At 50.8% G+C, this 12,132-nt stretch overlaps 1 protein-coding gene across 1 annotated transcript; it reads right to left on the bottom strand.

Annotated features, from left to right (window-relative positions):
* Positions 1-9,220: 9,220 nt before the first annotated feature.
* On the bottom strand, positions 9,221-11,182 carry LOC103709961 (high-affinity nitrate transporter-activating protein 2.1). Its single transcript, XM_008795512.4, has 2 exons — positions 10,879-11,182; positions 9,221-9,989 (listed from the first exon to the last, which is right to left on the bottom strand). Exons 1-2 carry the CDS (start codon positions 11,012-11,014, stop codon positions 9,520-9,522), a joined length of 606 nt encoding a protein of 201 aa, XP_008793734.1. The 5' UTR covers positions 11,015-11,182; the 3' UTR covers positions 9,221-9,519.
* Between the last annotated feature and the right edge of the window lie 950 nt (positions 11,183-12,132).

Genomic DNA, 12,132 nt, shown 5'->3' with positions numbered 1-12,132 from the left:
GGGAGGATCGCCAAATGGGCAGTCGAGCTCGGGGAATTCGACCTCGAATATCGGCCCAGGCCGGCTATCAAAGCTCAGATACTCGCCGACTTCATCGTGGAGTGCACCCTTCCGGACGACCCCGAGAGGCCACCCGAATCCGTAAAGGAGGCCCCGAGGCAGCCATGGGTCTTGCACTCGGACGGGTCTTCGACCTCGGGGGGTAGCGGGGCCGGACTCATCCTCACCAGTACAGACGGAGTGGTGGCAGAGCAAGCTTTGCGCCTCGAATTCCCGGCCTCGAACAATGAGGCGGAGTATGAGGCTCTCATCGCCGGGCTCAAGCTGGCGAAAGAACTAAAAGTGGAAGACCTGACGGCCTTCAGCGACTCCCAGCTGGTAGTGAACCAGATCCAAGGAGACTTCGAGGCTAAAGAGCCATCCATGCAAAAGTATCTCCAAAAGGTGCGGGAACTCATATCTACCCTGAATTCCTTCAATATTCAGTACATTCCCAGAGCGGAGAACCTCAGGGCAGACCAGCTATCCAAATTGGCAACCTCCCGCATGAGCGAGCTTTCCAAGGGAACAGCGCTCGAATATCTTCAGATCCCCAGCACGGAGGAACCCGAGCCCACCATGTGCATCGACTCCGAGCCAAGCTGGATCGATGGGCTCGTCTGCTACCTTCAGGACGGAACCCTACCTCACGATGAGATGGAGGGCTCGCCGAATCAAGCGCCAGGCTCCCCGGTATGTCTTGTACGAGAATAAACTCTATCGACGATCATTTACTTCTCCCCTTCTCAGATGCCTCCGCCCCTCCGAGGCGGACTATGCCCTCCGGGAGGTCCATGAAGGGATCTGCGGAAATCACCTGGGGGGTCGGGCACTAGCCCATAAAGTCCTGCGACAAGGATATTATTGGCCCACACTCCAGAAGGATGCAACAGATTTCGTCCGGAAGTGCGATCGGTGCCAACGAAACGCCAATATCCAGCGCCGACCCTCAGCTCTGCTGACCTCCATCATCGCCCCCTGGCCGTTTGTCCAATGGGGGATCGACATCCTGGGGCCCTTTCCCCTGGCCACCGGACAGAGAAAGTTCCTGGTCGTCTCCATCGACTACTTCACCAAATGGGTTGAGGCTGAACCCGTCGCCCGGATCACCGAGCAAAAGATGCGGGACTTCATGTGGAAGTCCATAATCTGCAGATTCGGACTACCCCGTATCCTTATATCTGACAATGGTCGACAATTTGACAATGTTCATTTCAGGAAATTTTGCTCTGAGCTCGGCATTGATCACCGTTTCACCTCAGTCGCTCACCCCCAGACAAACGGAGAAACTGAGGTAACTAATCGCACTATTTTGCAGGGACTCAAGGCTAGGCTTGATCGGTCCAAAGGACAGTGGGTTGAGGACTTGTACAATGTTCTTTGGGCGTACCGGACCACGTTCCGACTGCCCACGGGAGAGACCCCTTCAACCTAGCATACGGCACTGAGGCCGTCATCCCGTTGGAGATCGGCCTGCCTTCTCCAAGGGTGGAGCATTACGACCCCAACACCAATTCTTCCCAGCTCAGGAGCAACTTGGACCTCGTCGAAGAGACAAGAGAGGTTGCCCGGGTCCGCATGGCGAGATACCAACAGCGAACGGCCCAGTACTACAACTCTAGAGTCAAGCCCAAGCTCTTCAAACTGGGGGACCTCATCCTCAGGAGAGCCGAGGCTTCTCAACCGACTGAGCAAGAAAAGCTCGCCCCAAATTGGGAAGGGCCGTATCAGATCGCCCGGGTACAACGACCAGGGGCGTATAAATTAAAGTCCCTAGAGGGGACCCTGATCCTGCGAAGCTGGAACTCCGAGAATCTACGAATGTACTACCAGTAAAATCCCTAGGGGTTCAAGACAATCAGGACAATGGACTCAGCTTCCTTTTCGCAAAACAATTCTCTTATCTTGATGGCTGTAATTCTCTTCTAATATTGGGTCGTCTGTGATCCTCAGATTCCCCGGCCAAAATCGGGATGCCTCGAGGCTCGACCGTAGAGTCCCAAACTCCCTTGACCTCGGGAAGAATCGCAGGACGACGAAACATCGACTTGGCGCGAAATTCCCTCGACTAAGGTCAGGATGCCCCGGTTCGTCAGGATGCCCCGAGACGTCGGGATGCCCCGGCTATAGGGATGTTCGAGACGTCAAGATATGAGTACGGTCCTCTCTGACCAGACGAGCTCGGCTCGTTCTCCATCAACTTCCATCTATGAGCACGGTCCTCTCTGACCAGACGAGCTCGGCTCGTTCTCCATCAACTTCCACCTATGAGCACGGTCCTCTCTGACCAGACGAGCTCGGCTCGTTCTCCTACCTCGACTAAGGTCGGGATGCCCCGAGGGTCGACCGTAGAGAACCAGACTCCCTCGACCTCGGGAAGGCGCCGTGAGGGGTGGAAAGGGTGGCTCCACCCGGGGCGCCACAAAGTGGACCCCCGGGAGCGGTCGACGATCCCCGATCCCCGAAGCGAGCAATCCCTCGACTAAGGTCGGGATGCCCCGAGGGTCGACCGTAGAGAACCAGACTCCCTCGACCTCGGGAAGGCGCCGTGAGGGGTGGAAAGGGTGGCTCCACCCGGGGCGCCACAAAGTGGACCCCCGGGAGCGGTCGACGATCCCCGATCCCCGAAGCGAGCGACCCCTCGACTAAGGTCGGGATGCCCCGAGGGTCGACCGTAGAGAACCAGACTCCCTCGACCTCGGAAAGCGTCGCAGGTCGGTAGAGCGTGCCCAGACCCGCCGACCTGACGAACGATCCCTCGACTAAGGTCGGGATGCCCCGAGGGTCGACCGTAGAGTCCCAAACTCCCTCGACCTCGGGAAGCACCACAGGTCTGCAAAGCGTCCACGGACTCGCCGACCTGACTCAAGATCCCTCGACCAAGGTTGAGGCGCCCGAGGTCCTACCATGGGGTCTGAAACTCCCTCGACCTCGCAGAAAGCTACAATTCAATGAAGCCTCGCCAAATCCTCTCAACCTCGGTGGGCGCTGTTGGGTCCGTGAGAAACCCGAGCCCCCCTTTAAGTCAAAATGACTCCGGAGGTCGACGAGGAAAGGAGGCAACCTACTCCACCATGCGAAGCATAACTCCGAGAATGCAAGAGGTACGTCTAACTAGATGCCCTCCTTGTCAAATTTTATCTACATACTGCTGAGTGGAATCTCAACGTTGGAGTCTTATCACGCCCCAAAGCCGGGCTTCTCCAATAGGTCGGCTTAAGACCGACCCCCTAACTACGCTATGTATGCTCCATTCGTCAAGTCTCCGCAATTTGTGCAAAGGCTTCATAAATTAGGGCCCAACCCGGCTCTTCTACGTAAACTCCGACGTCCGGCTGAGAAAGTGGTCCCGGCCACGAGTGTACCAGCCAAACACGGGTACCAAGGCAATCTCTGGAAATCCCGGCCTTGCTCACCGAAATCTCGGCAGAATCCGAGAACGATAACTACGAAAATCTTCGGCAATAACTTGTTTATTAGCCCGCGCTCCCTACGAGGGGTTCGGAGTTGAGTTCGGAGATCCGGCTAAACTCTCCGAATAGCAGCACGCACAGACCTAGTCCGGTCTTACTTAAAGGGCCAAGGCCCGACCTCGAGCCCTTGAGATTTTCTTGAAGGCTAAACGTGATGACTTTCACGACACTCAGATCCGAGCTATAGGACTTAGAGAAATTTTCTAAAAAACCTAAGACTCGGAGCTCCTTTTGGTCGGAATGACTGGAACCCGAGAAGGCTAAGACATAGCCCGGAAAAAGAGGGCAACTTCGTTAAGCAGCCCGGAAATTAAAATACAAAGTTAGAGGTCGTCGAGGCGGTTAGCTAAAGCTCTAGCCTCATCCACGACAACAGAGGGAAAGATGAACACGGAATGACAAAAATATCTTTTCATTAACAAAGGGCCGGAAGGCCAATTACAAAATTGGAAGTCGGCCACTCAAGGGCCGACCCCGGGTACAACGAAAAAGAAAAGAAAAATACGCTAAGTCCTAAGCGGCGGGAGCAACATCCGGGGGGTCGTCCGGCACATTGATGACCTCGTGATCTTCATCCGGAACAGGCTCGGGGTCGGGGGCAGGGGCTTCGGGCACCGGCTCCGGGACGGCGTCCACCTCGGCCGCTGGAGCCGCCTCCACGACATCGTCCGCCTCGGCCACCCCCGTCGAAGGCTCGGCGGGGTCTTGTTCATATATTCCCGCCTCGGATGTCAGGATGGCGGGAAGGGCTTCCACGTCGGACCCCCAGCCCAGGTCCTCCCTCGGACGGACCGTCGAAAGGTCGTACTGAGGGCAGTACCGGCGCATCTGCGCCCGGAAGTTCTCGAAGCCCCGGAGGAAACTGTCCACCGTCTCCTCCTCCAACATGTCGCGGAACTCTTGCGACTCTTTGAAGAGTTCCACGGCATGTTCGGCTCGTTCGAGCGCCCTCCTCTCCCGGGCCTCAAGTTGCTCGATTCGGAGGCGGGAGACCCCGTCCTCATACTTGAGGGCCGCGACCTCGGTCTGGACCTCCCCCAAGCGCGCCTCCGTACCGCGCATGGCCGACCTGGTCAGGGCGTGAGCCGCCCTCTCCTCCTCAAGCGCCCCCGCCATAGCAAGGCGCTCGGCCTCGGTGGCCGTCCTCCGAGCCTCGGCATCGGCCAATGCCGCCTCCAGCTCGGCGACTTTCTTCTTGGCCGACTCCAACTGTTGGCCGAGCCGCCAGGCCTCCTCTTGACAGCCTTGGGCGATAAACACCAAGGCGTCGAGCTCGTGGACATGCTGAAAAGAAAGGAACGAAGATATCGTGAGTTGAAAAGCATATGAACTCGCCAATGACTCAAGGCAATCAAGGAAAGAAACTTACTCGGGCAGTGTTGCAGTAGGCGCCGTTGACGACCTCCTCCAGCGGAATGTTCCGGAACTCGGCCCGGTCCGCTGGGAGCATCACACGCCGCAACACGGAGCGTGCGACCTCGGCATTACGAAAAGCCGAACTCCCCTCGGGAATAGAGGAGTCCGGCTCGACTGACTCTTCTCGGAAAGCCCGGGAAGAGCTCGGCACGATCGAGCCCGAGGTCCCGGAGCCGCTCGCTTCGGGGCCTCGGGCAAGCCCGGGTTCTGGCTGCTGCGGCCGGGCCATGGACGACTCCCCCCGCTGGGCAGGGGGGCAGGGCAAGGAAGGGCCGATGGGCCCGCGTCGCTGGCGACCCGCGCCCGCCTCGGCTCGGCTGCAGAGGCCCCCGCCTCGGGGCCACTCCTCCCGGCCGACGTAGAGGCGCCGTCCGTCCTCGCCCTCTTCCGAGGCTGGGGCGTGGCTCCCCCGGCCTCGGCTTCTCGCCTTCTCAGGCGAGAAAAAAGTGATGTGTTGCTGGTCGGCAGGCGGGGAATATCTGAGATCAAAATTTCGTTAAGTGTCAGACCAGTGACAGTAAAAGCAAAGAACGAAGAAAAAATAAAATAATGTAACCACCCTTACCCTCGGGGCGCGCCGAGCTCAGACCTACGCTCGCCAGGGCGTCCTCCCGCAGGAGCTCGGTCAGGTCGTTGCCCCTCCCGAGGGCTCGCACGGAGTCCAGGGTCCTCAGCTCCCTCCTCGAGGGCTCGGAGAGCTTATTGAGGGTCTTCAACCGAGGGTCCCTCCACCTCGGGTCGAACCCCCAAGGCGCCTCGGACGCCAGGAAGAAAAACTTCCCCTTCCACTCATGAATCGAGGAAGGGGCACCCTGGAAGAGTGACATACCGCCCCGAAAGGCGAAGTATAGCCACCCTGCGTCCGCCGGGTTCTTCTTTAACAGAAAACACCGGCGGAAGAGGCCTACCGAGATCGGGATCCCGTGCCCGAGGCACAGGGACAAGAACCCGATTATGGTCCTCCACGAGTTCGGAGCCAACTGCGCCGGGACGAGCTGGTACTCGGCCAGCAGCTGGCTCACGAACTCGTGGGTGGGAAAACGCAGGCCAGCCCAAAGTGTCTCGCGGTAGACCGCGATCCGACCTGGGGGCGGCTGCGTCACCCTGTCCTCCAGCCCCGCAGTTTCAAGACGAAACCCGGGCTGGAAGAAGAACCGGGAGCGGATCAGCTCCAACTCCTCCCCCGACAGGCTCGATCCCACTTCCTCAGGACCCAAACCCATTCCCACAGAAGAACGAAATAAAAGTTAAAAAAAGCGGAAAATGGAAGCTGGGGAGGAGAAGAAAAGAGGAAACCCTAGTGAAAACAGGGTGAAAACCTACTGGACATCGCCGGAAATTGCTCCGGGCACCGACGGCAAGGTTCGGTTGAGGAAGGAAGTAAGGGAGAAAGATAACGAAAATGAGAAGCAGCCAAACAAGACCTTTAGGGCAACCTCGAGGGGTTTATATAGACCCCCCTGACGGCCCAGATCGACGGGGTCGGTTCCCATCCCCCGATCGTGTTGCGCCACGTGTCGACCTCGGAAGCCGAGGCACCGTATTCACTCCGGATTAATAAATCAGGTACGAAATCGAAGCGTTGTCCCGTCGGATCTCGGGGCCTCATCATGGGTCCGCAAAATCAAATCATCTTGAGGAACGAGCGGACGCCGCCCCCGCTCCCCTCATTTAATAAGATCTGGGACACGTGGAGCCTCGATGTGGCCTCCACCTCTCCGGAATTATGATCTAGTAACACGAAATCGGAAGCGTCCGACCTTGGGTCACGCCGCGTGTCCGTTTTAAACCCCGTAACGGCACACTCATTAATGAGCGAGAAGCCTCGATTACGGGATCGAGGCACCGCCTCGACGAGCTCGAGGACCCCCATCATTAATCCGCCGTAAAGCGATCCTGGCGATTCAAGAGACGCCACCTCCGCTTCAAGAAGCGTAATGATACGAGCTTCATCATAAGCTCACTGAATAAAGCAGCCCCGAGACGCCAAAGGGCGCAGGTTTCACCATGAAAGCTCCGAGAAGCGCAAGGGGGCGGACGAGACTCGCCCCCCAACCTTAGTGACAGACTTTACTTCCCACGTCCGAGCCCACAAGTCGCTCGAACTCGGAAGTCGGGGGTAGTGTTGGGGGGAATAAGATTTTTTCCCAAATGACATAAATGCCCCTAAGAAGCCGTACAACTTCCGACCCCGGACGGCCGAAGTCGGCGCCCGACTTCGGAACGCCCGACCTCGAGACCTCCGACCTAAGAAAAACCCCAATGTTCGAGGTCTACTCTTGTCAGCCACCTACTACGGCCGTGCGCCTCTGAGGTCTGGCCGAGGACCATACCCTGACGCCCCTCTGGCATTTATTGCGCATGGTCGCTGTAACTCTCCGGCTTACTCCACAATAAATGCGGATCTCCGGCTTACTCCACAATAAATGCGGATCTCCGGCTTACTCCACAATAAATGCGCATGGCTCCTGTCATCTACGGACTCTCAGCTCTCCACGGTAAATCAGCCCAGCAGAGTCTAGTCAATTATGATAAGTCTCCGATCTCGGCCATACCTCCGACACCAATGCAATAATTCGCCTGATAGCGTGCTAGTTCGGGCTGTACGACGCCCTCACCGCCGATATCAGTGCAATGATTCGCCTAACCGTGCGCCGACCCGAATGACATGCCGAGCCGTACTACGGCTTCGCCCTGTTACATCGCAGGTAAACCGACCCCCGCCTATAAAAGGGAGCCTTGGCCTCTCAGGAGGGGGTTAAAAAAATTGAAGCACTCTACAGACACTGTTCATCTCCTTTCTACACTACTTGCCCCCTCCCTGACTTGAGCGTCGGAGGGCCGGCGCCGGAAAACCCGGCCACCGGCTCGTGTGCAGGCACCCAGACGGAGGACGCCACCAGCTGACGGATCCCCGCCTCGCCGCGTGGGCCAGCCGTCCCTTCTCTCCGACCGCCTCAGACGGAGGACGCCGCTCGCCGACGGACCGCCGCCCCGCCGTGAGAACACGCCGCTCCCTTTCCTCGACCGAAGATTGCCCTCGGGTCTAATTTCCAGCAACATTTATCAAAACTATTGTACATATTTAATAAGCTAAAAAAAAAAGAAGCATGCTATGTACGTGCCTATTTTAGGACATCATCCAAAAGGAACGTCCTCTCCTCCCAAGAAAAAATATAATTATGCAATAGTTTTTCTTTTAAGTGAAGTAGCTAAAGCACACTAAGTGGTCGGACAATAACAGCATATGATTTCTCAATAATTGCAACATACTTGAAAATAATTAATCCTGAAAATATACTCATGAGAAAACTATAATCATTCTGTTGCTTAAAAAAAATAAACAAAAATTAGTTCATTAAAGATTTTTAATTTTAAGAAACAAATTTCAATGAAAATATAGAAAAAATGGTTTAAATACAAATTTGTTGTTTTATTAAAAATTATGAAATAATGGAGCTAGCTATTTAATTTTCCTATTTAGGTAAACATATGTTAGTTAAATAGTAAAATGAAATGTCCTTCATGAGAAATTTTTGATTTTCAAAGACATTCAAGGTCCTAAGACCAATTCAGAATCTTTTATTTTTTAAAATTTTTTTTTGATACTTCACAATCTGTCACAATCTAGAATTTGTCAAGGAACAAGTTGACATTATTTCACAGCGATGTTCTTTGTACACAAATCTAGAAGTAGAAAAGCATACTCATCATAGTTTAATTCCAAAACAAATTGACTTGTGTATGTATTCTTATCAATAAGATAATTATGCTTCATTTGTATTTCATTTCCATATAGTTTAATTCTTCTTCTGATCATATTAATTCTTCTATATAGTCAAAAGGATATCGTTGAAATGCCTCTATTTTTAATATTATCTTTACTTTAAATCATCTCTTTCAGAAAATTCTATGGCTTTCCAGAGTTTGATAATTTGACAGCTATATATATGTGGTTCTCACACCTGATGGGCACAACCAGAAGTTCTTTTTTTTTATTTTTTTTAAATTATATATACGTGGTTCTAGTTGATGGGGGCAACTAGCAGTTCCCTATGGACGTACTATATGCCACCTTCAGCGTTGTCAACGTGGCTATCATAAAATTATAGCCTTACAATCAAGAATATCCTCCCTTTAAATTTGGTGAAGTATTTTATCTTATTCCATAAACCTTTCGTTCTCCCCACCACACAATACCTCACTAAATGAAAAGATAGAAGTCAAACATCTGTATGAAACTTAGGTGCATCACTAACTCCCAAATGATAACGCCAACATGAAAGACTTGGTAACAAATTAAAAAGGATTCAATAAAAAAAAAATTGAAAAGGAACAGGTTTAATCGTTTGCCAAGTTCCCAAGAGCACAGACCCCAGCACCTTTTCCATTAAACCACACATTAGATGAAAAGTTTGGCGGACTAAAAATTTATAGCTGTAGCTTTTAGCATCACAAAGTCTTTTAGCACTCAAGTAACCAGGAAGAAGACTACTTCAATACGTGGAGGGCAACAAGGTTTTAGGGCACACTAGAACAATACACACTCCATCCGTTATTGCTGCAGTGATAAAAGCCATGCATGAGTTGCCTACTTCTTGGCCTTCTTCTTCTCCATGACAAAGAAGAAGAGCAGCGCCACCACCGAGAAGGCCGAGAAGCATCCCGCGGCGATGTCGAGCGAGGCATGGTGGCCGGTGATCCCGACGACATCAAACAGGTTGGTGGTCTTCTTGGCATCAGTTGTCTGCCCGTAAGCGAGCTCGGTATCGGAGGCATCGACCACGTATGCCCGCACGAAGTAGGTGGCGGTGGGCACGCTGCGGTCGACGGTGTACTCAAAGCTCCCGCCGCCGGCGTAGGGCTGGTTGGTGATCTTGAACTGGCATGTCTTGTCCTTCTTGAGGTTGTCCTCAGTCTTGCGCCACCCCCGGTCTTTCTGGCTCACCGGCGCATAGCAGAGCTTCACCTTGACCTTCTCGTATGCCGCATCGGTGCTGGCCGGCAGGGAGCTGTTCAGCTTCCATGTAACAGTGATCTTATCTTCTCCAGCATACAGCACTGAATTATGTTCCCAAGAGGACATAACAAGATCAATGTTAGCTAGAAGTTACAAAGAGAATGATTTGTTCTTCGAGTGGATCAATATTTGATGAAGAGACTATGGACAGTTAGAGATATGCAATCTTTAATTTTGGTATGTTTAGCATGTAGTGGCTGCATTAATAAAGATTTCATGTCAAACAAGAGAAGATATATTTCATGTGGTTGTATTGTATTTTTATAGGATGTTTGATTATTCTTTCCACAGTAGAATATAAGGAATAACAGGTAAATATCCAGTGATCTAGAGTTGTTTTCCTTCCCCACCTGCATGTCCTCGGCTCCAGCATATCATCATTCTTGAGTTTTATAGGAGGAAGAGAAGTTGTATTCAAACTTTCTAAGCGAATTAAAGAGAACTAGGAAAGCTATGCAGTTACTAATGTTTCGGATCACTAAGACATAGATCAGGCAAAAAGGATGCTAAATGTCTCAAGGCATGTTTTGAGAAAATATCAAAGCTTTCTAAATTTCAGGGTAAATTTTGATGAGATTGAGATGAGCTCATTTGATTTTTTTTCTAATTATTCTTTTTTATCCTGATTTCCTCTAATTAATCGCAGTCCCACAAGATAAGAAGCTAAAAGATGAAGGATCAAAATATGTAAACACCATCAAAGAACAAACTCAGGTTTTACACTCCTAAGATCTTACAGGATTGTGATGACATAGTGAAAATAATTACATAACAAAATTTTCTTTCCTTTTCTAGAAAAATAATAGATCTGAAAATCCTTTTTTGAGAGAAAGCAGATCCAAAAATCACATATAGATAATAAAACCAACATCTATTAGTATTATCATTTAGAGAGAGAGAAGAGGAGAGAAAAAAAAGAAGGGTACAAACCTTGACCAGATTTTGGAGATGCGGTCACTATGAGAGTCTCTTTAAGGTCGGAGAAGTGCACTGATCCCATGGAAGACCCTACATAGCAGATGAGGAGGAGAAAGGCAGTAGCCTGATTTGAGAGCAGACGAGCCATTTCCCTTTCCCAAGTGAAGAAGAAGAAGAAGAAAGAAAGAAAGAAAGAAAGAAGTCTTCTTTGTCTTCAACTATGGATCTCTCTGGTTTGGTGAGGGAAACAAAGGGTAGACGACCTCTTATAAATAAAGCCCACAGTCCCAAACAACCGACCAATGGGAAACTGTCTCGTTAGGCAAAAGTCAGATGTGATGAAACACTTTGCCTCCTAAAAGGGGCTCTTTAAGGGCCCCAAGGGATGGTGAGGGAGGGATTTTTCTCAAGTTTTAAGTCGTCGTCTACTAATCCTTTCTCTAATACTAATACAAGGAGATTAAGTCTTTGATGTCTCTTAGCTTTGTCTAAAGGGCATGGAGAACTTTTTGACTTGGCTCCTGGTGGTGGCTTCATAATGTAAGAATTGACGTGATACCTTAGAACTGTGGGGGTGACAAATTAAGGATCGCGTGTTCGGCTAAGTATATTAAACCAGGAAATTCAACCAATACTTTACTGCCACTTGTGTGGTTCATGCATGACAGTGGTGTTTGTGGTTTTACGTGGCAGAGAGGATTGTGTTTTATTTTGGTGTTTGGTGTACAAGGGGAGTCAGCTGTATTGGCTACAAGTATCTTATTTTATCCTTCGTTGTCGATGCCAGTTTTTCCTCATGTATTGGAAGGAAGGAAAGATCACAAAAGAATAAAGGATGAACAAAGCCAACGCGTTATTAAACTGCCGTTTGGCAGGATTCTAAAGTTGGTGGCATGAGATGAACATTTGTGTTATCTTTTCCGATCCATGGGAGCCACCTTTGATTAACAAACAACAAACTTTGTGACACTAAAAAATATATTCAATAAAATATTCCTTAAATTTCTGATATCATTTTTGACCTTTATTAAATTAGGAAGTGTTGTTTCCTTCTTGGAATCAACATGGCGAATTGACAATTAAGTGCATACATGATACATTCCCATGATTTGTACTTTTGCGGCAAAGAAAATTAAGATGACAAATTATATCTGATCAAATAATTTATGTCAAAAATGAAAGGCTATATGTGTAGAGTGGCATGGAGCTCCTCTAAGCACAAATTTCGGTGAACGAAGTAGTGATGAGTTACAAGGATTTTTATGT

This window comes from Phoenix dactylifera, chromosome 14 (assembly GCF_009389715.1).
Source record: "Phoenix dactylifera cultivar Barhee BC4 chromosome 14, palm_55x_up_171113_PBpolish2nd_filt_p, whole genome shotgun sequence".
Lineage (NCBI taxonomy): Eukaryota > Viridiplantae > Streptophyta > Magnoliopsida > Arecales > Arecaceae > Phoenix > Phoenix dactylifera.
Note: the sequence above shows the minus strand (reverse complement) of the source record. Positions and strands in the feature narration are given on the sequence as shown.

Excerpts from the sequence above, each read along its gene's own strand:
- LOC103709961 (XM_008795512.4), bottom strand. The coding sequence starts at position 11,014 with ATGGCTCGTCTGCTCTCAAATCAGGCTACTGCCTTTCTCCTCCTCATC. Across the intron at positions 9,990-10,878 it reads ATCTCCAAAATCTGGTCAAG|TGCTGTATGCTGGAGAAGAT; the intron begins GTTTGTACCCTT and ends AACATAATTCAG.